Here is a 27817-nt window from a genome sequence, read left to right as displayed (position 1 = left end):
TTGGCAGGGCATTTTGCAATGACTACTGCTAATGCCACCTGGGATTCAGTGTTCTGCCGCTACAATGTGACTGTGAAGAAGGGCAAGATGGATTTCAGAGCCTACAATTTTGAGTCTTACAACTGCCCTTTCTCCACGCAGGAGCTTGATTCGGCACCATCTGAGAATCTTGATGATGCTTCCATTCACAACCAAATACAGTACAGCATGCTTCGATGTTTGACAGCAGCATTAAAGGGAATCCTCCCTGAATATTTTAATTTGATACACCATAGAGGCTACTTTTCCAACTTGTGGTGAGAGGCCATTTTGATACCCAAACCAGGAAAGGGCCAAACATGTCCCATTAGTTACCGGAGCATTGCATTGATGAGCTGTGTAGAAAAGACTATGGAACAAATGTTTGTACAGGATGGCAGCCAGTCAAGGAATATTTTAGGGAATTAGTTTAAAAATTTTATTTCAAAGGCCCAATGGAATCGTTACAAGTTTTCTCCCAGAGTAATTCACGCCGTGTCTACGTGACACAAGTTGCTTGCCTTTCAAAACCAAGGCAGTTCTGTCCTGTTAAAACTGCTGACAGGAGATGCCTTGAGCCCTCTGCTGAAACTGCTAGAGAATTCACGTCATTGGTTTTAGCCAATAGCGTGTGCGGGATACCAATCACATGTGTGGGCGCTGGAGTGGTCTGCGGTGCAGAACACAGTTCCTTCTCTCTCTTGTAATCCAGACCTCGAGCAGAACAGACGTCTTTTTGGAATGCAGAGCCTCTGGCTCTGCTTTTCACAACCGGCCACCTACGTAAGTTAACATGAACCACTTCCCCCTCCGTTGCCCAATTTAATTAATTGTTCGACCTGCTAGACTGGCCTAAGCCTACTAACTTCTGACCCTAGGCGCGCCCTTTGTGCTCTGTATATTGAAATATGTCCTCTTTATTGTACTTCATTTCCTGTTTTGTCATTTAACGGCAGCTGTAGCTGCCCACTATCAAGTCCTGACTGCTCGACCTTCTGCACATTACCGCCACGAGGCATATTTAACAACCTTCTTCCCCCTTCCCTGCCATTTTATACATTAAGATTGGGGTCAGAAGTTTCTCTCCCCATCCCCAAACCACTTACTCTTTTACATGTTTAACTGTCATCTAGTCTGGATGTTAGCTCCTTATTAGCTCTCAGTGTGGATTCAGGAGATTTGTATCATCTGTTGACAGCTTGACCCTGCTAGAGACAGCTGTTCAGGAGGCTTTCCTATGTAATCACCACTGTATTGGTGTGTTCTTTGACATCAGTGAGGCATATGGATCTACTTGGAAATGCCGTAATTTCTTTCAGCTACACCAATGGGTCTTTCATGGCACCTCCCCATCTTCGTAGTCCTTCCAGTCTAAGTGCTTTTTTAGATCCCGAGTTGGTGACATGCTATCAGATCGTTTTGAGCAGGAGAATCGTCTTCCTCAGGACGGAGTTTTAAGTGTTACCATCTTTGCCATAGCTATAAACAGCATCCTGTCTATGGTAAGGAATCCTGTAACGTGCTCCTTATTTGTGATCGATTTAGCAATTTCTCTTCCTCCTTCAGTGTTGCAACAGTGACTGGTCAGTAGCAACTTACAGTGTAATAGCTGGAAGAGTGGGCTGCAAAGAAGGGTTTTCAGTTTTCTGCTGATAAGGGTGTGTGTTCATTGTAATCATTCTCATTGTATTTTTAATTTACCTGAATTGCATGTGTGGCACACCATTCTCCCTTTTAAAGACTGTGAGCACTCTGGGCCTCATTCTTGACTCAAACCTGTTGTGGCTATCACACCTAAAGGACCTGAAGGCAAGGTCCTGGAAGGCACTGAATCTCCAGAAATATTGTAACCACTGGTCTTGGGGAGTGAACAGAGCATGTCTGCTCAAGATAGAGCTTTCATGTGATCACAACTGGGCTGTGGGTGCACTATGTACAGGCCGGTGAATCATAATTAACTGAAGATCATTGGCGCTACACACCATGAAGGAAACACTGTGGCCACAGGCGCTTACAGGACCAGCCCCATACCAAGTCTCTGTGCTGAAGCTGATGAACCACCACTTACCATCTGACAACAACTCATGGTTCATCAGGCTTGTAAGTTCCTTGCTATTTGCAATTCCTTAGCACACCATATCATTGCTCATCTGGCTATGGGATGCCTCTTTACCAACTGTCCACGGCTGTTTGGGATCTGTGTGAAGTGTAAACTGGAGTCCCTTGGTGTGGAGCGAGGACAACTGCAAATCCACAGTTTTAATCACCTGCCATCCTGGTCACTACAGAGGCCCAGAGTAATTTTAGATTTAGTGCAGTACAGATGAGTTTGCCCTCCTCCATATAATTTTTAATACATTATTTAATGAGATTTAACTGAGCACCACAACTCTGTAGCTGTACTTACAAATGGGTCTAAACAGGGAGGGTCCATTGGTTGCTCTGTTGTTTTCCCTGAACATGTCATCAGGCTAGAATTGCCTCAGGAGATTATTGTATTTAATATGGAATTATATGGGTTTTTGTAAACACTGAAGCAGATGAAATATGTTATCAGTGCTAAATTCCTTGTCTTTCAAACTCTATGAGTGCCCTTAAGTCACTGCAACACTTGTACCCAACAGATAAAGTGGTCCAGAGTATTCAAGATGCCCTTCTCTGACCACAAAGGTCACACCAGGGCACATGGTTACTGCGGGGAATGAAAGTGTGGATATAGCAGCCCCAGAATCCATATCGAGAACCTCTGTTTGTTCAGTGTGCTACACTATGTGATCAAAAGTATCCGGACACCCCCCAAAACATATGTTTTTCATATTAGGTGCATTGTGCTGCCACCTACTGCCAGGTAATCCATATCACGACCTCATTAGTCATTAGACATCATCAGAGAGCAGAATGGGGTGCTCCGCGTAACTCACAACCTTTGAACGTGGTCAGGTGATTGCGTGTCACTTGGGTCATATGTCTGTAAGCGAGATTTCCACACTCCTAAACATCCCAAGGTCCACTGTTTCCGATGTGATAGTCAAGTGGAAATATGAAGGGACATGTACAGTACAAAAGCAAACAGGCTAGCCTTGTCTGTTGACTGACAGAGACCACCGACAGTTGAAGATGGTCATTATGTGTAATAGGCAGACATTTATCCAGACCATCACACAGGAATTCCAAATTGCATCAGGATCCACTGCATGTACTGAGACAGTTAGGTGGGAGGTGAGAAAACTTGGATTTCATGGGTGAGTGGCTGCTCATAAGCCACAAATCATACTGGTCAGTGCCAAATGATGCCTCGCTTGGTGTAAGAACCGTAAAGATTGGGCGATTGAAGAGTGGAAAAATGTTGTGTGGAGTGACGAATCACAGTACACAATGTGGCGATCCACTAGCAGGGTGGGGGTATGGCGAATGTCCGGTGAACGTCATCTGCCAGTGTGTGTAGTGCCAGCTGTAAAATTCGGAGGCGGTGGTGTTATGGTGTAGTCATGTTTATCATGGAGGAGCACCTGCTCATAATGCACGGCCTGTGTCGGAGTGATTACACAACAATAACATTCCTGTAATGGACTGGCCTGCACTGAGCCCTGACCTGAATCCTATAGAACAGTTTTGGGATGTTTTGATTGCCGACTTGGTGCCAGGCCTCACCAACTGACATCGATACCTCTCCTCAGTGCAGCACTCCATGAAGAATGGGCTGCCATTCCCCAAGAAACCTTTCAGCACCTGATTGACAGTATGCTTGCAAGAATGGAAGCTGTCATCAAGGCTAAGAGTGGACCAACACCATATTGAATTCCAGCATTACCGATGGAGGACACCACGAACTTGTAAGTCATTTTCAGCCAGCTGTCCGAATACTTTTGATCACACAGTGAATCTTTCTGCATGCTGTCATTTTGCTGTTAGGTACACAGTCACGCATCGAGGGAACAAAGAGTGGCTGGAAGTGACAGACAATAAGCTCCGTCTAGTAAAGACCACAACATGGCTGTGGTGTCACTCCTTCCAGCCATGCGGGTGGGATGAGGTCCTCCTTACTTGCCTTCTCATAGGACACAGTCCTAATGCATGGCCTCTTGCTCCTGCAAGAAGTATTGTGCTTGTAGTGTACAGATCACTGTGTGCCACATTTTATTAGACTGTTTTATTTTCAGATGAGAGGGCTTCTGCAGATTTGCCAACAGATCTGCCATCTATTTTAAATGATGTTCAAACAAATGTGACGAGAGTTTTAAGTTTGTGTGTGTGTGTGTGTGTGTGTGTGTGTGTGTGTGTGTGTAAGTGGTCAACAAAACACATTTCCCTGTGCTGTTATTTTAGCTTCTCTGTCATTCTACTTACGTTTTCATCCCAGGTATAGCATCTTCTACCCTTTCTCCATTGTTTTATAATTTGTGTAGGTCAACATGACTGAGGTGGGAGTGAGGGAGTGTCATTTTGTAAGTTTACTCCTCACTGTGTGATAATCTTTTTAGCCTTGCATCCACAGTAAACTCCAAACACACACACACACACACACACACACACACACCCTATTTTCTCCTTTGAAGGGAACGTATGTAAATAAATCCACAATGCAACATGGCACCCTTCTGTGCCAACCTGTTTGGGCCTTCTAGAGGAAATCTTCCTAACCTTCCAAAAATCCCAAACCCTGGTTAGGTTCATGTTCATTTATGATCTCTTTATGAGTTTGACTTAGGGCCAAGATACCGTGATTCCTTCACAATCTCAACAACTTTTATCCCACCCTCTTCACCTGATCCCATTCAGCCCAGCGTGGCACCTTCATAGACATCAATCTCCTCCTCTCTGATGGCTCCATCCTCACATCTGTCAACATTAAAACCACCAATCCTCTCACCGTCATTGTGTGCCACTCTGCCAACGGAGCCACCAGTCTCTTCCCCTTCTCTGCTCCTCTCCTTTCACTCTCTCTATTCCCCCACAACCTCCCAATGCTGCATCTGGAAGCTATGTCTTGGTATTATCTAGTACCTGCAAGCTCTGCCAGGCGGCACTCATTTCTCTGTCCCATCTGTTCCCTGTTATCCCTCTCCCTTTTCTGCCCAACTCCAGATTGCTGCTTCAGTTCAACAAAGTTGCATTGTGGCTGGAGCAGCTGGAAATAGCGGTCATGTGTGCAAGAAGTGTGTTTGCTTGGGTCATGTGTGCGAGAAGTGTGTTTGCTTGCGGAAATCTGAGTGTGTTTCCTTTCTGAAGAAGCCTTTGGTTGAAAGCTCAATGTATAACAGTCATTTCACTGTGCCTGCCTGCAACCCAGGGTGTCACCCTTACAGAGTTTAGCAATCTATTCTTTTCATAATATTGTTGAAGTTTATATGCACTAGAAGCAAACAGTACACTCATTTATTAGTACACTACTTTAGTGACTTTTATTTTTAACAACATTACACATTTCGATTTTAATACCATCATCTTCAGGTATATCCTAGCAATATCAGTGTTGCCGAATAGACAAAACGTGTGTGTTAAAGCAAATTTTACAGTGTAAAAGATGATGACATGGCCACCAAAACGTATAGTGGTGTCAAAATGACTGGAGCAGTGTACCAATAATTTTTTGCATGTGAAGTGTCTCAGCCCTTAAGAAGCAGTCTTTTATGAAAGACTTATTTCGGAACAGTACACTGTCATCAGCAAAACATAGATGGACCATGTATTCTTACTTTTTTTCTTACTGTTGGGACTTGAAAAGTTCCTGTAGAACTGCTGGGAATAGTTGACATTGGAGCTTCATGCATGAGTCCTCTTTCAGTTGTGAATTTCCCACTATCTTAATGAATTCTATAGCATTAATGTTGATATTCTTCAGCATACCATAATAATTGTCATCTGTGCCTTTTATCGTAAGGCCCATCACTTAAGATTTTGTGAAGCAGAGTCAAAAGCTTTCTCAGAACCATTGATTTCCAGACAAAGGGTTCCGTAAGAGCTGCTCTGCTGCCGATAATCTGGTGAGCCTGGAGTCTGCCATCTGTATGGCGTTGCCTGCAGTCAGCACTTCCTCGCTGTCTTTTTTGACATGTGGAAGGCATACGATACGACATGGCGACATCACATCCTCTCTACACTTCATGGTTGGGGTCCTCGGGGTCCGATGCCAATTTTCATACAAAATTTTCTGTCACGTCGTACCTTCCGCGTGCAAGTTGCGGCCTCCCATAGTTCCTCCTGAGTTCAGGAGAATGGGGTACCGCAAGAGTGTCTTAAGTGTCTGCCTCTTTTTAATTGCAATTAATGGGCTCGCTGTGGCGGTGGGAACGCCTGTCTCAGCTTCCTTGTACGCTGACGACTTCTGCCTATACTATAGCTCCGCTGGCATTGCAGTTGCTGAATGGCAGCTGCAGGGTGCCATCTGCAAGGTGCAGTCTTGGACTGTAGTGCACGACTTCCAGTTTTCGGCTGCCAAGACCTGCATTATCCATTTCTGTCGGCGACACGCTGTTCACCCTGAGTCATGGCTTTATCTTGACGGTGAACCTCTTGCTGTGGTGGAGATGCATCGGTTTTTGGGGTTGGTTTTTGATACCCGGTTGACTTGGCTGCCTCATATTCGGCAGCTTAAACAGACATGCTGGCGGCATCTTAACACTCTTCGTTGCTTAAGCCACACCAGCTGGGGTGCCGATCAGTCTACCCTTCTACAACTGTACCAGGCGTTAATTCAGTCCCATCTGGATTATGGGAGCCTGGCTTACGGTTCGGCATCCCCTTCCGCATTGCAGTTACTGGACCCCATCCTTCACAGCAGGATCCGACTCGCCACTGGAGCTTTCCGGACAAGCCCTGTCAACAGCATACTTGTGGAGGCAGGTGTCCCTCCAATGCAGTTCTGGCACCAACGAATACTGGCCACTTATGCTACACACGTTTGTAGCTTGCCTGGGCATCCCAATTATCGTCTCCTGTTCCCTAAGTTCGGTCGTCCATCTTCTGGAACGGCGTCCCCAGCCAGGGTGTACGATAGCGGTTCGCATCAGAGCTCTTCTCTCTGGGCTTGTGGTCTTCTGTCTTCCACCTCTTTTCCAGGCCCCTCTGCATATCCCCACGTGGTGTGTGCCCCGCCCATGCCTTCGGCTCGATTTTGCACAGGGTCCAAAGGACTCAGTCCCTCCTGAGGCCCTCCGCCGCCGCTTCCTTTCAATCCTTGCTGCGTTTCAAGGCTCTGACATTGTCTATACTGATGATTCAATGGTTGCTGGTTGTGTTGATTATGAACAACACTCATTGCCCACTGGCTGCTTTGTTTTCACTGCTGAGTTGGTCACCATCTCTCGCGCCCCTAGAGTATATCTGCTCCTGCCCAGGTGAGCCCTTCGTTATCTGTAGTGACTCCCTGAGCAGTTTGAGCTGTCAACCAGTGTTTCCCTCGCTCTTGTCTGGTGATGGCTATCCAGGAGTCCCTCCATACTCTTACCCATTGTGGCCACTGTGGTCTTTGTGTGGACCCCAGTTCATCTCGGCATCCCGTGAAATGAACATGTTGACACGCTGGCCAGACAGGCTGTCGGTGCACCAGCCTTGGAGATTGGCCTTTCGGCGAGTGACCTCAGGTCAGTTTTGTGGCAGATGGTACTTCGCACCTGGAGTGAAGAGTGGCACACCCTTCCTTCACCCAACAAACTTCGGGCCATCAAGCAGTCTACTGGTGCATGGCGCTCCTCCTTGCGGGTCTCTCGCAAGGAGCCTGTTCTTCTCTGCCGGCTGCGCACACCCGGATTACGCACAGCTACTTATTGCACCGTGAGAACCCATTTGTATGTCGCTGCGAGTCAGCTTTGACGGTAGTACACATTTTGTTGGCGTGTCCCCTTTTAACTGCGCTCAGGCAGACGTTTGCGCTGCCTGATATACTCCTTGCACTTTTAACACATGACGCTACCATGGCAGGCTTAGTTTTGCGTTTTATTCCGGGGCAGGGGGCTTTTATCACTTGATCTAAGTGTTTGTCCTTTTTTGTGTTGAGTCTGGCCTTTGGCCTTCGATTTTAGACTGGGTTTTTTAGTGCATTTGTTGGTGGTTCGCTTTTCCTTTTTTGTCTTTATGGTCGGCCAACCACTGTCACACACTGTGTGATTTTAATTCCTTTTGTCTGATCTCTGTCTGAGTCTTTCTTGTCCTGTGTCGTCTCTTGTCAAATCCATTGTTTGTTTTTATTCTTTGTGGGTGTTTCACTTTCATGGAAAAAGGGACCGATGGCCCTAGCAATCTTGGGACTTCAATCCCACAAACTAACCAACCAACCAACCCAGACAAAGCGGTAATACACACTCATTGTTGGTTATCGTGCAAATAGTCAATTCTGCCAAATCCATTTCTAAAGACAGCATGTTTGTTTGCCTGATTAAAATCTTGAGTGTTTTCTATGTGGATGGTTATAATTTTTGTTTATATCTTGCACATTACAGGAGGAGACTGATAAGTAAACAGTTTTGTGTGCCTTGTCTGTTTCCTTTCTTGTGGAGGAGAATAATTACAATGTTGTTATAGTTTTGAGGAACTGTCTTCTTCTACAAACAATCTCTAAATAAATTCCTTCCATTCAACTTTTCATTTGGCCTTAACTGTTTGTGTTGAGACACCATCATCTGCTCTCATCTGGCATTTTTTGGGTATTTTGTTGTTTTCATTATTATATATCTGTGTTTCTGATTCATCTCTTTGATTACATAAACATTTAAAGAAATCTTTGAATGCTCATACAGTTTTCTCTCTGTTGTTAGTTACTATGCGGTCTCCCATTTCAGCTGACAAAATAAGTTAATGTTTTGCTTTCTTCATACTTTGTTTTTAGTAATTTCTCATATCATATTTTCATTGTAGCCTCTCTTATCCTATCAAAGACATTTTTGAATAGTTTTGTTAATTCACCATGTTTTATCAAGTTCTCACTACGATTTTCACAAAACTCCCAACTTTTCTTTAATACCTGCCACATTCTGTTTGAGATTTTCTCTTCTTGTGTTGTCTTCATTGCTGCAACATCTTTTGTTATTTGCATTAAATATGTTAAGCAATTGCTGCTTTCATCTTTGTATAATCTGAATTTTTCATCATTCTGGATTTGCAGCAAAATTAGTCTTGTTATAGAGAATATGTTTTCAGATACCCAAACAGGTTGCTTGGCTCACTTATCAAGCAGACCTGAGACAATCACTTACAGTATTTGGTGGATACAGCAGAATCAATTGTTAAAATCTTGAGTACAAAAATGGATTTGTAATCCTGTGCAGGCACTTAAAAATATACGATCTCCCTGGAGGATTTTATGTTTTAGGAAGTTAATTATGTTCTTAATTCCCCAGTAATCGATAACTTACGTTGAGTATTGTTACATATGCTCCATTTTTTAAAGTAATGTATGGAAAGTTCTGTTTGAGAATTATGAATTATTTAGGAATAAAGGAGACAACTCATCGAAATCCAGAAGAACTGCGCCATTGGTTGGTACACAAACAGAAGGTACAGAGCTTTGCTAGCTTTTGGAATAGCTTGTAGGGAAAAACAGACACACACACACACACACACACACACACACACACACACACACACCTGTCTCCCTACATCGTGCTTTTTTACTCATGAGCTGTCTGTACTAGTTTTCTGTATTGCATCGAGGAAATGTTTAATAAATTGATTGACATGAATATGTGGAGGAAAGAAGAGGATTGGGCCAGAGCAGTAGCCAAGAGATGGTGAGACGATCATGGAAGATGCGGAGAGGCTTGTGTTCCAAGCAGACCCTGTCAGTGATGGGAAACCATACGAGATTATTATTATTATTATTATTATTATTATTATTATTATCATCATCATCATCATGATTATTATGATACACATACTTTAACTCACTGTTGTATAACTTGCTTTAAAGCTAAATTTATCTTATTTATCAATCTATGCCAGCCTAAAGAAGAAGAGATACAACTATCTTGATCATTTTAACCATATTAATTTAATATGGAACACTTCTGTCCTTCCACATACATAGGTAACAGGTAAAATGGCACAATTAGTGGCACACCGAGCTGACATTCATGGCAATTGGAGTTCAAAGTGGCATTGGCTTATTTAGGTGATCCAGATTTCTCTAAATTGCATAAGTCTGGCATCGTTCCCTTCTACAGCTCCATCTACATCTACACCATGCAAACCACCGCGAGGTGGATGCCAGAGGGTACATTCCATTGTACCAGTTGTTACGGTTTCTTCCTGTTCCATTCACATGTGGAATGCAGGAAGAATGATTGTTTGAATGCTTCTGTCTGTGCAGTAATTACTCTAGTCTTATCTTCACGGTCCCTATGTGAGTGATACGTAGGGGGTTGTAGTATAATCCTAGAGTAATCATTTAAAGCTGGTTCTTGAAACGTTGTTAATAGACTTTCTTGAGATAGTTTACATCTATCTTCAAGAGTCTTCCAGTTCAATTTCTTCAGTATCTCTCTGACTCTCACCCACAGTTTAATCAAACCTGTGACGATTTGTGCCGCCCTTCTCTGTGTACGTTCAATATCCCTTGTTAGTCTTATTGGCATGGGTCCCACATACTTGAGCAATATTGTAGAACCTATCGCATGAGAGATTTGTAAGCAATCTCCTTTGTAGATTGACTGCACTTCCCCAGTATTCTACCAATAAACTGAGGTCTACCACCTGCTTTACCCATATCCCTATGAAGTATTACACCCATGTATTTGTATGAGTTGGCCAGTTCCAACAGTGACTCATTGATATTAAGTCATAGGATACTTTTTTTTCATTTTGTGAAGTGAAAAATTTTATATTTTGGAACATGTAAAGCAAGTTGCCAATCTCTGCGCCACGTTGAAATCTTATCAAGATCTGACTGAATATTTATGGTATATGTGAAGATAGTAACTGTTCTCGAAAGAACAGATACCATTGATGACCGTGCAGTTTCTCTAGAATAAATGATAATTAATTGAAACCCTCAGCTGCCGACAGGTGTTGTTGATATACCTCAATGGGTACAGCTGAAAATGTGTGTCCTGACCGCGACTTGAACCCGGGATCTCCTGCTTGCATGGCAGACGCTCTATCCATCTTGCCACCGAGGACACAGATGAATAGCGTGACTGCAGGGACTTATCCCTTATCTTCACATATATAGTTAAAAGGCTACCCAGCCATTGACCTTCATCTGTGCGAATGAGCACAGGTTGCCCGAACTCTTACGGGAATCATCACCTTAGTGTGAACGAGTAATGAGTGGATGGGCAAATATCTACTAGGTACATTATGTATTTAGATTGTGAACAGTTGGGAATGTGGGGCTCACAGGATGTGTGCAAGGGATAAGTTCCTGCAGTCGTGCTATTCATCTGTGTCCTCGGTGGCTCAGATGGATAGAGCATCTGCCTTGTAAGCAGGAGATCCCGGGTTCGAGTCCCGGTCGGGGCACACATTTTGAGCTGTCCCCATCGAGGTATATCAACAACACCTGTCTGCTGCTGAGCGTTTCAATTAATTTAGAATATTAGAATATTAATTTATAATATTTAAGGAGCTTCTTTCACATATTACTTCATTATTGATAACTGCATCATCTAGAAAAAACCTGATTTTGCTATTAAAGTAGTCTGCAAGGCCATTAATATACAACATGAACAGCAAGGGTCCCAACATACTTCCCTGAGGCAGTTACTTCTACATCTGATGATGCCTCTCCATCCAAGATAACATGCTGTGTCCTCCCTACCGAAAAGTACTTGATCCAGTCTCAAATTTGACGTGATACCCCATATGATGATACTTTTGACAATAAGCATAGGTGTGGTACTGAGTCAAATGTTTTTTGAATGTTAAGGAATACAGCATGGACCTGATTGGCTTGACCCAAAGCATCCTGTATGCCACGTGAGAAAAGTGCAAGTTGGATTTCACATGATCGAGTTTGGCATTGAGTTGGTCGTTCTGTTCAAGGCACCTCATTATGTTTGAGCTCTGAATATGTTATAAGATTCTACAACAAATTGATGTCACGGATATTGGATATTAGATTTGTGGATCACTTCTGCTACCCTTCTTGTAGATGGGTGTGACTGTGACTTTTTCCAAGAAGTGGGAATGGTTTTTTCTTTGAGGGATCTACGATAGATTTTAATTAGAGGGGGAGCTAACTCAGCTGGAAATTCAGCAGAGAATCTGACAGGGATTCCTTCCATCGAGCCATGGAGCTTTGTTCAATTTTAATTATTTCAGCTGTTTTTCAACACCGCTGAGACTAATACTTATTTCATTCATCTTTTCAGTGGTATGAGGATTAAATGGGGCAATTCTCCTAGGTTTTCCTTTGTAAAGGAACATTTGAAAACTGAGTTAAGCATCTCAGCTTTTGCTTTGCTACCCTCAATTTCAGTTCCTGTCTCATACACTAGGGACTGGACCACTAACTTTGGTGCCTTTTCATATGACCACAATTTCTTCAGGTTCTGTGAAAAATGACTTGACAATATTCTGCAACAGTAGTCATTGAAAGCATCACGCATTGCTCTCTTGACAGCCAAACACATTTCATTCTGCATCTATCCATCTGTAGCCCTACACTTTGTTTTACACCTGTTATGCAATAATCTCTGTTTCTTTCGAAGTTTCTTTACAGTGACTGTATACCATGGAGGTTTCTTCCCATTATGAACTCTTCTATTGGGTACACATTTATTAATGCATGGTCAACTATTCTTTCAAAATTGAGTCGAGTTCCTCTACATGCTCCTGCCCTGTGCTGAAAGTTTCAAATTGCTGATTTTTTATCTAGTTTACTGAACATATATACCTTTCTGCTTGTTTAGTTGTTGTTTGTACGAGTGTTGCCCAGAAAGTAATGCACCACATTTTTTCTTCAACATTTCTTTATTAAACGTAAAGGGAATTACACACACGAAAGAATGGTGTTTCATCTACATGCCCTACTTTTCCTTGTAATCTCCATCCCGTTCTATTGCCTTCCTCCAGTGTGAAACAAGGATGTTCCTTTAATGGCCCAAGAGTTTTCTGTACATTGAAGTCATTTAGTAAATTTCATGCTTTAGTTTTCAGCTAACGTTTCTTATTGTCTCTAGCGATGTATAATTCATGGCCTGCACCTCGGTAGGTATAGGAAGGGAAGGCTGGAAAAGCTTATAGGTGACCGTGTAGTGGGTGGTCGTGGAATCACTCATGGAAAAATTCCTGTGGTAGTTGGTGTTAGAGGTATACCTTTTTTAGATTGAAGTCAGCTGATAGGTATACCTGCTTAAAGGAAGTCCCTCTAACTAAGGGTTCACCTTCAGATGATGTCATGTTTCCAAGTAGAGAAGGAATTAGCATATTTCATCAACATATAAGAGGCGTTAGAGATAAAGTTAGTGAACTGCTTATAGATATTGACTCTGAAATTATTGGTATGTCAGAGCACCACTTTAATAACTGTGCAGTTCAGAGGCCTCCTTTACCAGGATACAGATTATCTGGCTATTTTTCAAGGACCTCCTTGTGGGGTGAGGGAGTGGCTATGTATATAAAAAACAGTATTCCATTTGAGTCCATAGCTGTATCATGGCACAGCATTGAACAGATATTTGAATGTCGTGGAGGGGCAGTTGAATTTAGTGAAACTAAACTTTTAATTTTTCTTGTTTATAGGTCCCCTAACTCTGACTTCAGAGCATTTCTGCTCCATCCAGAGAGGGGTCTTGATTCACTTTGTAGGAAGTAGCAGAAATTAGTTATATGTGATGACTTCAATATAAATTTTGTATATGGTGGTGCAAGAAAAAAGATTTTGGTAGATCTCCTAAATTCGTATGATATGTTGCAGATTGTGTTTTTTCCGACTAGGGTGCAGGGGAACAGTAGCACAACCATAGACAATATTTTTATTCATTCTTCATTACTAGATGGTCATTCTGTTAGTAAAAGGGTGAATGGCCTTTCAGACCAGGATGCACAAATTTTAACACTAGAAGGCTTTTGTACTCAAACAAATGTCACATCTAATTACAAACTATGTAGGAAAGTTAATCCAACAGCGGCAGAGAGTTTTTTAAACCTTGTCAAGGATTGGCAGGATGTTTATAGTGCCGATAACATAGATGATAAGTATAATGCTTTCCTTAACACATTTCGTGCTCTTTGAGAGTTGCTTTCCATTAGAACGTTCTAAATGGGGTACTAGCAGTAATAGGCAGCCTGGGTGGCTGACAAGTGGGATAAGGATATCATGTAGAACAAAGGGAGAATTATATCAAAATGTTAGAAGTAGTCACAATCAAGCTACAGTAGCTCATTACAGACAGTATTGTAAGGTGCTTAAAAATGTTATTCGGAAGACAAAGAGTATTTGGTATGCTAGAATAGCTAATTCACAGGATAAAATTAAAACCATATGGTCAGTTGTGAAGGAAGTGTCTGGTCAGCAGTACAAGGTTGACGATATAAAATCAGTTCGTATTAAAAATATTTCTGTTATTGATAAATCAGATATATGTACAGTATTTAACAATCATTTTCAGAGCATTGTTGGTGAATTAAATAAAAATTTAGTATCTACAGGGACTCATATAACTTTCTTAGCAAATGCCTCTCCGAGATTGATGTCTGAAATACTCCTCTGTGATACAGACAAGGGGGAGATTGAGTCACTAAGCAAATCACTCAAGAGTAAGGACTCTCATGGATATGATGGAATGCCTAGCAGAATATTATATAGTACTGTGCTGCACATGTTAGCTCTGAATTTAGCCATATTTGTAATTTTTCCTTTAGGAATGGTCAGTTTCCTGAATGATTAGAGTACTCAGTTGTAAAGCCGCTTTATAAAAAGAGAGAAAGAGTTAATGCAGACAATTTTAGACCTGTTTCTATGCCATCAGTGTTTGCTAAAGTTATTGAAAAGGCGTATGTATGTATCTATCCCTTAATTGGGCAGGTACGTTAGAAAATTGAAAAAGGGAAATGGATAGGTTAAAGTTAGATATAGTGGGAATTAATGAAGTTCGGTGGCAGGAGGAACAAGACTTTTGGTCAGGTGAATACAGGGTTATAAATACAAAATCAAATAGGGGTAATGCAGGTGTAGGTTTAATAATGAATCAAAAAAATAGGAGTATGGGTAAGCTACTACAAACAGCATAGTGAATGCATTATTGTGGCCAAGATAGACACGAAGCCCACGCCTACTACAGTAGTACAAGTTTATATGCCAACTAGCTCTGCAGATGACGAAGAAATTGATGAAATGTATGATGAGATAAAAGAAATTATTCAGGTAGTGTAGGGAGACGAAAATTTAATAGTCATGGGTGACTGGAACTCGGTAGTAGGAAAAGGGAGAGAAGGAAACATAGTAGGTGAACATGGATTGGGGCTAAGAAATGAAAGACGGAGCCGCCTGGTAGAATCTTGCGTAGAGCATAACTTAATCATAGCTAACACTTGGTTTAAGAATCATAAAAGAAGGTTATATACATGGAAGAACCCTGAAGATACTAAAAGGTATCAGATAGATTATATAATGGTAAGACAGAGATTTAGGAACCAGGTTTTAAATTGTAAGACATTTCCAGGGGCAGATGCGGACTCTGACCACAATCTATTGGTTATGAACTGTAAATTAAAACTGAAGAAACTGCAAGAAGGTGGGAATTTAAGGAGATGGGACCTGGATAAACTGAAAGAACCAGAGGTTGTACAGAGTTCCAGGGAGAGCATAAGGGAACAATTGACAGAAATGGGGGAAAGAAATACAGTAGAAGAAGAATGGGTAGCTTTGAGGGATGAATAGTGAAGGCAGCAGAGGATCAAATAGGTAAAAAGACGAGGGCTAGTAGAAACCCTTGGGTAACAGAAGAAATATTGAATTTAATTGATGAAAGGAGAAAATATAAAAATGCAGTAATGAAGCACGCAAAAAGGAATACAAAAATCTCAAAAATGAGATCAACAGGAAGTGCAAAATGGCTAAGCAGGGATGGCTAGAGGACAAATGTAAGGATGTAGAGGCTTATCTCACTAGGGGTAAGATAGATACTGCCTACAGGAAAATTAAAGAGACCTTTGGAGAAAAGAGAACCACTTGTATGAATATCAAGAGCTCAGATGGAAACCCAGTTCTAAGCAAAGAAGGTAAACCAGAAAGGTGGAAGGAGTATATAGAGGGTCTATACAAGGGCGATGTACTTGAGGACAATATTATGGAAATGGAAGAGGATGTAGATGAAGATGAAATGGGAGGTATGATACTACGTGAAGAGTTTGACAGAGCACTGAAAGACCTGAGTTGAAACAAAGCTCCGGGAGTAGACAACATTCCATTAGAACTACTGACGGCTTTGGGAGAGCCAGTCCTGACAAAACTCTACCATCTGGTGAGCAAGATGTATGAGACAGGCGAAATACCCTCAGACTTCAAGAAGACTATAATAATTCCAATCCCAAAGAAAGCAGGTATTGACAGATGTGAAAATTACCGAACTATCAGGTTAATAAGCCAGGGCTGCAAAATACTAAAACGAATTCTTTAAAGACGAATGGAAAAACTGGTAGAAGCCGATCTTGGGGAAGAACAGTTTGTATTCCGTAGAAATGTTGGAACACATGAGGTATTACTGACCCGACAACTTATCTTAGAAAATAGATTAAGGAAAGGCAAACCTACGTCTCTAGCATTTGTAGACTTAGAGAAAGCTTTTGACAGTGTTGACTGGAATACTCTTTCAAATTCTGAAGGTGGCCGGGGTAAAATACAGGGAGCGAAAGGCTATTTACAATTTTTATGGAAAGCATATGGCAGTTATAAGAGTCGAGAGGCATGAAAGGGAAGCAGTGGTTGAGAAGGGAGTTCGACAGGGTTGTAGCCTCTCCCCGATGTTATTCTATCTGTATATTGAGCAAGCAGTGAATGAAACAAAAGAAAAATAGGTTTTAAAATCCATGGAGAAGAAATAAAAACTTTGAGGTTTGTCAATGACATTATAATTCTGTCACAGACAGCAACGTACTTGGAAGAGCAGTTGAACGGAATGGACATTGTCGTGAAAGGAGGATATCAAATGAACATCAACAAAAGCAAAATGAGGATAATGGAATGTAGTCGGGCAATGATGATGGTATTAGATTAGGAAATGAGACACTTAAAGAAGTAAGTGAGTTTTGCTATCTGGGGAGCAAAATAACTGATGATGGTCGAAGTAGAGAGGATATAAAATGTAGACTGGCAATGGCAAGGAAAGAGTTTCTGAAGAAGAAAAATTTGTTAACATCGAGTATAGATTTAAATGTCAGGAAGTCGTTTCTGAAAGTATTTGTATGGAGTGTAGCCATGTATGGAAGTGAAACATGGACAATAAATAGTTTGGACAAGAAGAGAATAGAAGCTTTTGAAATGTGGTGCTACAGAAGAATGCTGAAGATTAGATGGGTAGATCACATAACTAATGAGGAGGTACTGAATAGAATTGGGGAGAAGAGGAGCTTGTGGCACAACTTGACTAGAAGAAGGGATCGGTTGATAGGACATGTTCTGAGACATCGAGGGATCACCAATTTAGTATTGGAAGGTAGCATGGAGGGTAAAAATCGTAGAGGGAGGCCAAGAGATGAATACACTAAGCAGATTCAGAAGGATGTAGGCTGCAGTAGGTACTGGGAGATGAAGAAGCTTGCACAGGATAGAGTAGCATGGAGAGCTGCATCAAACAAGTCTCAGGACTGAAGACCACAACAACAACAACATGTATGTAAGGATAATTGATCATTTTATGTCACACAATTTGCCATCAAATGTACAGTTCAGCTTTAGAAGTAGTTTAATGACTGAAAATGCTATATTCTCTTTTCTCTGTGAGGTACTGGATGGGTTAAACAAATGGTTTTGAACACTACACATATTTTTTTGACTTAGCTAAGGCATTTGATTGTGCTGATCACAAGATATTGCCCCAGAAGTGGGACCATTGTGAAATATGGAGAGTAGCTCACAATTGGTTCACCTCTTACTTTAGCAACAGACAGCAAAAGGTCTTCATTATTCACAATGTTGAGAATTATTGTGATGTGGGGTCTGAGTGGGGTACAGTCAAGTGGGGGTTGTTCCAGGGATCAGTCTTGGGGCCACTCCTGTTCCTTAATTATATAAACGATATGCCCTCTATTATACAGGTAACTCTAAAATATTTCTGTTTCCTGATGACATTGCCTTGGTAGTAAATGATGTGTGCAACATTGGCTTAGTTTAGAATTGTGCAGTTCATGACCAAAGTTTGTGGCTTGTAGAAAATAAACTAACACTAGATCTCAGTATGACTTAGTTTTTACAGTTTTAACACACAATTCAGCAAAACCTAACGTTTTAATTTCACAGAATGGGCATATGATTAGTGAAACTGAACAGTTCAAATTTCTAGGTGTTTAGATTGATAGTAAACTGTTGTGGAAAGTGCACGTTCAGGATCTTATTCAAAGACTTAATGCTGACATATTTACTATTCAAACGGTGAATGATCGTTCAACATGAAAATTAGTCTACGTTGCTTATTTTCATTCGCTTATGCCATATGGTATTATATTTTGGGGTAAGTCTTCGCATTCTAAAAGGATATTTTTGGCTCAGAAAAGGGCAGTTCGGCCAATAAGCAGTGTAAGTTCATGAACCTCTTGTCAACCCCTGTTCATGGGTCTGGGTATTTTGACATTGGCCTCTCAATGTATATATTACTTACTGTCATTTCTTGTTGACAATATTAGCTTATTCCCAAGAATAAGCAGCTTTCACTCCGTTAATACTCGGCAGAAATCAAACCTGCATTTGGATTGAACTTCCTTAACTCTTTTGCAGAAAGGTGTGCCATATACTGCTGCATCCATTTTCAATAAGCTACCACTCAGACTGAAAAATCTTAGCAGTAATCCACGCGCTTTCATATCAAAACTGAAGAGCTTCCTCACCCCTTCTATGGAATTTCTTGAAAAATTAAGCTGATTCTTGTTGTATTGTTGATTATGTTTACTTAAAGTTATGGATTGATTTTTTCCAGGTTCATAAACTTTTATTTTTATCTGTTATTACTTGTATGTTGTAATTTCATGTACTGATACATTCCATGACCTTGGAGATTTGCTTCTCAATTTGGTACTATGGTACTTGACCTGTAAATAAAAAAAAAAAAAAAAAAAAATAACTGGAAATCTGAAGGGGGCTAGGTCAGAACTGTAGGGTGGATGAGGTAACACTGTTTTGCGATGTATTCAGTAGACCTTGGACTTGTGTGGGACCGAGCATTATTGTGTTGTACCAAAACATCTCTTGAAATGCTGTGACGCTGAAGTCGCCAGAAGTGTGTCTTGCGTTTTGTTAATGTGTTGCTATATGCTTCTGAATTAATGGTACCGCGTCTTGGCATCTCATAAATGAGAATCACACCTTCACAGCCCCAGTACACGTTGATAATGACCTTACTGGCAGAATGAGTTGTTTTGAGGTTTTAGGCTCAAAATGGTGAAATCAGGTTTCATCACCTGTCACAATCTGGGACAAGAAGGCCTCCTTCTCAGCTTCAAAATGTTTGGTAAGTTACATCATCTTTGTTTTTAGATATATGTTTTTAGATATATTTTTCCCACGTGGAATGTTTATTCCACATGGGAAAAATATATCTAAAAACAAAGATGACGTAACGAAAAAGAAAACCCACATCCTTTTGTCTTTCCCTCTCCTCCTTCCCTCTTTCCTGATGAAGCAACCGTTGGTTGCGAAAGCTTGAATTTTGTGTGTGTGTGTTTGTGTTTGTTTGAGTGTCTATCAACATGCCAACGCTTTCGTTTGGTAAGTTACATCATCTTTGTTTTATATATATATATATATATATATATATATATATATATATATATATATCTAAAAACACAGATGATGTGACTTACCGAACGAAAGTGCTGGCAGGTCGATAGACACACAAACAAACACAAACATACACAAGAAATTCAAGCTTTCGCAACAAACTGTTGCCTCATCAGGAAAGAGGGAAGGAGTGGGAAAGACGAAAGGATGTGGGTTTTAAGGGAGAGGGTAAGGAGTCATTCCAATCCCGGGAGCGGAAAGACTTACCTTAGGGGGAAAAAGGGACGGGTATACATTCGCACACACACACATATCCATCCACACATATACAGACACAAGCAGACATATTTAAATATGTCCACGGGACTACAGAAGAGGCAACCTCTCCCTTGGAGTGCTGAATGCTGCACTGCAATCAGGACCAGGCATGTGGCTATGTGTAGGTTCAAGTGTCGGCCAACTGCAGAGAATCTTGCAGCCTTTCGGGTGGCGAGGGCAAAGTGTCACAATGGGGAACGGTACTCTCCAAATCAATCCACGAGACATTGCCCAGACTATGGCAGCATATTTTGCCACAGTTACTGCAAGCCAGTCACGATCCAGGTTTCCAGTGCCATAGAGTGGTTCTGAAGATTACAACTGCCCATTTTCCATGTGGGAGCTGGATTCTGCGTTGTCTGTGGCTCATGACACATCCCCTGGTCATGACAGGATCCATTACAGTATGCTGCGGCACATCACAAGGCGGAACAAAGATATCCTCCTCGCACTTTTTAATGCCATTTGGGCATCAGGTCAGTATCCTGTCTCGTGGTGTGAGGCAATTTTAATTCCTCTTTTAAAACCTGGGAAAGGCCGTACATGCCCAAGTAGTTATCGTAGTGTTGCCCTCATTAGCTGCATGGTGAAGACCTTGGAGCAGATGCTCAACCACCGCCTTGTCTGGATCTTAGAATCCACGCAACTCCTTAGTCGCTTTCAGTGCGGGTTCAGGAGGTATCGCTCCACCTTTGCCCTCCTGGAGGCAGCTAGACAACAGGCTTTCCTACGCCAGCATCACCTTCTAGGTATATTTTTTGATATCGAGAAGGCCTACGATACTACTTGAAGGCATCTTATCCTGGAGCAGCTTCACAAATGGGATTTTCGTGGTTGTCTTCCCATTTTTATTCAGTCCTTCCTCTTACCATAGTATTTTAGACACCAAGTTTGTGACGTCCTGTCTGATCGCTTTGAGCAGGAGGACGGTGTCACTCAAGGTAGCATTTTAAGTATGCTGTCTTTGCCATACCTATTAATAACATTACGTCCATAGTGAAAAGGCCTGTCTAGTGTTCTTTGTTTGTGGATGACTTCTCTGTGTTTTTATCTTCTTCAAGCCTCACAACAACCACATGTCAGTTGCAACTAACTCTTCGACGTGTGGACGAATAGGTGCAGAAGAGTGGTTTTAAGTTTTCTATCCGAGAAGTCTGTGTGTGTTCTTTTTAACCATTCTCGTTCCATTTTAAACTTTCCTGAGCTGAGGGTGAGGGTCACTGGCCGTACTTTTAAAGACACAGTGAGGTTTCTGGGCCTCACAGTTGACTAAGCTTACGTGGTTACCACATCCTAAGGACCTGAAAAAATGGTCACTTAAGTCTTTAAGTATTTAAAATGTCTTAGCCTCAGCACATGGGGTCAGACAGGACTTGTCTGCTCAGATTTTACAGGGTATTTGTGCAATCTCGGCACGATTATGGGTGCACAATGTATGGGTGTGAGACCTTCATAGTTACAGATGTTGGATGTGGTGCACCATGAAGGGATTCAGTTGGCCACTGGGGCATTCAGAATGAGCCCCATACCAAGCCTCTGTCCAGAGGCTGGTGAACCACCACTTCATGTCAGGCGATGGCTACTTACAGTGTGCCAGGCTTGTAAAACTCTGTCTGTATCATTCACACCCGGCTATCATACCATTGCTCAGCTTCCAATGGAAAGGCTTTTTTGTAAAAGGCAATGAGGCCATATGGGATTCGTCCACAGGATTCCCTTCTAGAGGTAGGTGTGGCCGGTCTTCGTGTTTTACATCACAGTGGGAGCAGATTTCCACCTTGTCATCTCCGGAGACCCAGACTTATTTTAGACTAGACGAATTTTAAGAAAGATTGTATGTCAGATTTTACATTTCAGCCTCTGTTTTTGAACATTTTAGATATGCATCATGGTTTCACAGTAGTATATACTGATGGCTCCAAACAAGGGAATTCCCTTGGCTACTCTGTGATGTTCCCCAACCATGTCACCAGGATTCGCCTTCATGATGAGTATACCGTTTTCTCAGTGGAGCTCCAGGCAATCCTGAAGGCACTGGAGCAGATGTGTTGTATAGGGGGCAAGAAGTTTCTCATTTGCTCTGGTTCCCTTAGTGCCTTACAATTATTACAGAACCTATACCCAGCTGAGGAGCTGGTCTGGCTAATATATGACCAACTGTACTTGCTCCAACAGCAGGGTAAGCAGGTGTCATTCTGCAAGGTGCCAGGTCATGTAGGGATAAGGGGAAATGAACAGGCTGGGTTGACAAGGAGGCTTGCAGAGGATAGGATGTGGCACAGTGTCCTATTCTTTTGCAGGGTGTTGTTTCTGCACTGCACAGGAAGTGCATGCAGTTGTGGGATGAGGAATGGCTGGCGGTGATGACCAATAAGCTGCAGTTGATGAAGTCAACAACCTGGTTGTGGCGTTCCTCCTTCCAGTTCTCAGGCGGGATGACATGACCCTCATGTGTCTCAGAATTCGGCACTGCTCTCTTACATATAGCTTTTTACTATGGCGAGAGAATCCTCCGTTTTGTGATGCTTGTGGCATGCACATTTCTATCAGCCATATTTAATAAAGTGCATTTTATATCATGTTGTAAGGGCAGAAGCAAATTTTGGTACAGATCTGTCCTCTATTTTAGCTGATGAGTGTGACTAAGGTTTTAAAGTTTTGTGATATGTCTGAACTCTGGCCTAAACTTTTAGGCTGGAGGTGTTAGTGTGTTGCAGAATGGCTGGCTTCTCCTTTTCTTATTCTTGTGGTCAGCCAGCCATGTCCATCTGCTATATTGTTTTGGCTCCTTATACTACTGTCTTCCTGTGTTGTTAATGTTTTACTACTGACGCAGTACTTCATTCCATGGTTCTGCGCAGGTACACATGTAGTTTTCCAACTTTTGTTACCTGTGTTTTACATTCTGTTTTGTTTATTTTACTGACACTCGTCTCAATTCGTTTTCGTGCCAGTGCTAAAGTCCTTGCTGCTGTGTGCCTATACAAACATGTCCATGTCATGTCCACCTGTGGGAGGCATTTCTTTCAGTCTTACACTAATACTTCTGGATTTCCTACAGCTATCATTATCTGGATTGGATAGAGAGTCGCCTAATCTAAAAGACCCTAGTGTGCAACCCACACACAGTCAGCTACCTGAGCAGCAGCCTCTGATGTGTAGTGCACACCTGACCCATTTAAGAGGACCCTACAGTTCTCAACCGTGTGGTGCAAGTCCAGGAAGTCGTAGCTAGCTTGCCACAGAACTTTCAAAGTCCATTGTTCAGTCCTCCCACTCAACTCAGAGCCAAAGGGCCACGATCAGTTCTGGGGACAATGTTGCAAATTGTGGGCTTTGTTGAAACTCCATGTGCAAGGCTAGTCTTCTCAACCTTCTCTGCCAGTCGCTGAAATGACCCAAGAATGACCTCAGACCCCAGACGACAGGTGTCATTCCCTCAGTGGCTGCTGGAATAGCTTCTTCAATATTTAGAATGAGGCCTCCAGGCATACACACTGAGTGCATCTGATGTCCTTTCTTGTCCCTTGCTGCCATTTCCCTTTGGGGTACTGTCATTCACGATACATTTGAACTGCCAACAATTAATAGACCCTACTCTTATGTGTTTGCTTGTTTGTGACACCAGAAAAAACAGGTTTCCCCAAAAACAGGTGAAGTGAGTCCCACTGTCTAAGTTGCAGTTTCAGTGAAACACAGCACCCCAAACTTGTTGTTTAGGGGGATCAGTACAATACTCCCTGAGTCCTCCCTCGTCCCCATCCTCCCTGTACAGGCCACCTAGTTCTGCCATTGACATGCCACTTGCAGTCAAGTGAATGAGTAATAACAGATCCTGTACTTTCCGCAGAGGAGACAGGATCCATGAGAGTTGTTAATACTTGAGGTACCTCTGGTCCAGGTATCACGGGTACACGACTCTGGGCAACTCTTCCAACACACTTATTCGCAGCAGCTGCCAGTTGTTTGACAATAGTCAGGGCAATTTCCGGCTGCATATGAATGTCAGCCAACACATCCCATGTTCGAGAACAGTGTTCACAGCGGGGCTGCATTTTGGCTGGCGCAGTGAACAAATAACTTGAAATTAAGCCTTCTGATTATCTTTTAATCTGTTGAGCTTAAATGTTGCTAATTCCCTATAAGAATTGAAGCAAATACACAAAATGAGATTTCTATTAAGGCAACACAGAAACCTGTGGTAAAAACTACTAATTTCCTAAAATATTTTGATGTTTATTATAATCGTTAGGAAACTTGAAAACAGAGTTTATTTATGATAAAAAATAAATTTCCTGAGGACATGGCAAAAACAGAGAGAGAAGTAATAGAAAAGAAACAATATGGAGCCAGTAAAATATAGATCAGTTATGTTTTTCTACAGAAAAAATAGTAGATCTTTACTTATCTGGACTTTATTTTCTTTAGACAATAATAATAAAATATTGATCTTTCCACTATTGAAAAAGTGCTGCCTTTCTGTAATCTGTTACACAACCTTATTACTTTTCCAGTCTGTTATCTTCCGTGATTTCACCTAATGATTGGCTATTTCTTTATATTGTTTTAATTACCTTCCGCCTGTAACTTTCCCTGGTCGTGTTTTTCTTTAACGTAAATGATTTAAGTTATTTAACTTCCTTTGCAGACTTCGTAGAAACAGGGGTTGGACAAAAATAAGGAAACTCCAAAAACACAACACATTACCATGCCTAATATGGCGTAGGAAACCCATTGACATTCAAAACAGATTCCAGTTGTCTCAGAGTGGATAAATACTGGTCCTGTATGGTTTTCAAAGGCATTTTACACCATTCTTCCTGTAAAATAGTGGCAAATTTGAGTAATGGTGAAGGAGGTAGACATTAGTCGCACACTTCCCTCCAAAATACACCACAAAGGCTCAGTAGTATTGAGATCCGAAGACTGATGGCCAGAGGAAATGCGACAGTTGTTCCTGGTGCTCCGAAAACCAATCTTGGACAATGGGAATTGTGTGAAAAGGGGCCCTGTTGTATTGGAACACAACATCATCATTGGGGAACAAACATTGTACCATGGGATTGACCTGACAACCAAAATGGTCACATAAGATGGCCTTGAGAGTAACCATGGGGCCTGTGGAATACTACAGTTTGGCTTCCCAAATCATCACTGAACACCCCACCATGTTTCACTCTTGGAATGTGAACTGACCCAGAAGTTGGCGACAGTGTGAAACAATACTCACCGGATGTAATGACTTTCTTCCATTGCTCCATACTCCAGGTTTTACAGCTTCAGCACCACATTTTCCTTTAATGGGCATTCACATCACTGATGAGCGGTTTTGGAATTTCACCTTGCCCTCCAGTTCCCAGGTTATGGAGCTCCCTTCATGTTGTTTTGATGCTGACATGGTTCTTGAGGGCAAAACTAAGTTTTTAAGTGACTTTTGCAGCTGTCATCCTCTTTATTTTTCATCAAAGCCCCATTCAATGACTGTCTATCACAATCACTCAATGCACTTTTTTCTGTATTTAAATGAATGGATGATGTTTTTCCACTTTCCGTGTGTGCAGTATAAATCTTCAATATAGTGCCTTGAAACTCCAAACACTTTGACTATCTTGGTTAAGAAAGCACCCACCATAGGACCACCATCAAGTTGCCCAAGTTCGAATTCATGTAGCTGTGACATAATGCACTCATACTGTTCTGGCCGTGACTGACACTGGCTATGAACTGAGGACATTGAACAAGTGCCATTCATGGTCAAATTCAACAGTGCTGCCTGCGGGCTTGGCTAGCATCTGCAGTTATGTTCAGGCATGCATTTCTCACAGTGTTACCATGTTTTTGTCCAGTCCATGACATATTTGATCATTTCCGTGATCCTGCTGCATGTTTAGCAATTCTAGTGAAGGTGCATATGTTTCCAGCATTCATTTGTCACTTTTTTTGGTAGATATTTAAAATGTGCAGTCTGTTACTGCTATTTTCCATTGTAATAGGTTTATGTTAGAAGGCAATGTTTCACGAATGATTGTCCTCTCTTCAGGAATGGGCCAACAGTCAAAATATAACACTAAAAGTATTCCATCCATTCTCATTAAATTATATTGTAATCACTGCAAGAATGGATGACACTCTGAAAGTAACGAATTGTGGATCAGTGAATCTGGTAATCCATTATGATTCAGATTGTTACCTACCAACAACAATTGATATTGAGAGCAGTGGTGAGTATGTTCTGCTGATACTGGCAATATTTTCCTGTGACATCTTTCCCACTTTCATCAGAGGAATCTCCTGATATATTTTATTTCAACAGAAATGGAGGAGGAAGAATTAGCTGTTGCAAAGGAACAGTTTACAGGATTCAAATTATATTATTTGAGAGAAGCTTTTGAAATATGCTGTATTAAAACCGAAAGATTTTCATTGTCTACAAAGGTAGATGTACCAAATGAAAACTTGAATGAAGAGGTGAGAACACTTGAAGATAACTATCAGCAAACAAATAAATAAATTCCATAATTAATTAAGTATAATGACATACATCATCATAATTTTAGTATATCATTGTATTCTCAAAACAAGGTCACCATTTTAAAAAAAATGTCATATTCTTAATTTTACAGGTTAATGATAGCATCTCAATATCAGAGGATATGAGCAGCGATGCTGTCCCTGAACAAGTGAACAGAGAAAATAGATTGTTGCCAGTTGTGGAAGAAGCAAGAAAGTCCAAATCAGAATTGTCAGCAAAAGGAAAAAGAAACAGAAAAGGACATAATAGCTCAGCATCATCTGAAGAAAGTATTGCGGAAAGGAGCACGACTGATGCACCTGAAATGATGGAGACAAGAAAGTCCAAATTAAAATCTTTGCCAAAAGGAAGAAGAAAAAAGAATAAAGATACAAGCACATCCTTAGCTGAGGATGATGATATTGCAGAAATGAGCACAAGTGATACCTCTGAAAAGATTGCTGAGTTTCAGTTACAGTTGGAAACCAAAAGGAGTTTAGCCTCAGTCCTACAAAAAGCAAAAAAATCAAAGCCTAAATCTTCTACCAAAGGAACAAGGAAAACGAAAAGCCCACATAACCATTCCACAAACCAAGTAACAAAAGAAATCTGTACACCTGACCAAACAAATAAAATTACACGTTACATTTTAAGAAGTAGGAGATAATAAGTCAATGATGCTGTGTGTGTGTATGTATGTATGTATGTATGTATGTATGTATGTATAAAAACCTTTTGGCAAAGCACTATGTAATATAGATGTCTGTAAAGCCGTGTTGCATGAAGTAATAATCTGTTACTACCCTTTTCTCTCTCTCTCTCTCTCTCTCTCTCTCTCTCTCTCTCTCTCTCTCTCTCTCTGTGTGTGTGTGTGTGTGTGTGTGTGTGTGTGTGTGTGTGTGTGTGTGTGTGTGTTTGTAAAACTTACAAATGATAAAAGTGATAAAATATAGGTTGTCAGTTAAAAAAATTAATTTAAATCTTGATGATTTATGATTTTGTAATTTTTTGTCATTTAATGCTACCTATCAAAAAAAGGTAACTTGAAATATTTAAGACTGTTGGACTTTTCATTTTAGAGTTTTTTAATCACCAAAATTGTG

General features: G+C 41.3%; 1 protein-coding gene and 1 non-coding gene across 5 annotated transcripts in view; both read left to right on the top strand.

Annotated features, from left to right (window-relative positions):
- The window catches only part of LOC124777932, a 94170-nt gene extending 66738 nt beyond the window's left edge, over positions 1 to 27432 (top strand). For all 4 annotated transcript variants that reach the window (XM_047253483.1, XM_047253482.1, XM_047253485.1 and 1 more), the window contains 3 exons: positions 26244 to 26424; positions 26517 to 26671; positions 26827 to 27432. In XM_047253483.1, the coding sequence (XP_047109439.1) occupies positions 26244 to 26424; positions 26517 to 26671; positions 26827 to 27381 (891 nt within the window). In that variant the 3' untranslated portion in view covers positions 27382 to 27432. The remainder of the gene's footprint in view (positions 1 to 26243; positions 26425 to 26516; positions 26672 to 26826) is intronic.
- Trnat-ugu lies at positions 11399 to 11472 on the top strand. The gene has a single exon. It is a non-coding gene; the product is annotated as a tRNA-Thr (tRNA).
- Positions 27433 to 27817: the final 385 nt, after the last annotated feature.

The sequence above is a fragment of the Schistocerca piceifrons genome, chromosome 2, assembly GCF_021461385.2.
Source record: "Schistocerca piceifrons isolate TAMUIC-IGC-003096 chromosome 2, iqSchPice1.1, whole genome shotgun sequence".
Lineage (NCBI taxonomy): Eukaryota > Metazoa > Arthropoda > Insecta > Orthoptera > Acrididae > Schistocerca > Schistocerca piceifrons.
The sequence above is the reverse complement of the archived record's forward strand: the minus strand, read 5'-3'. Positions and strand labels throughout refer to the sequence as shown.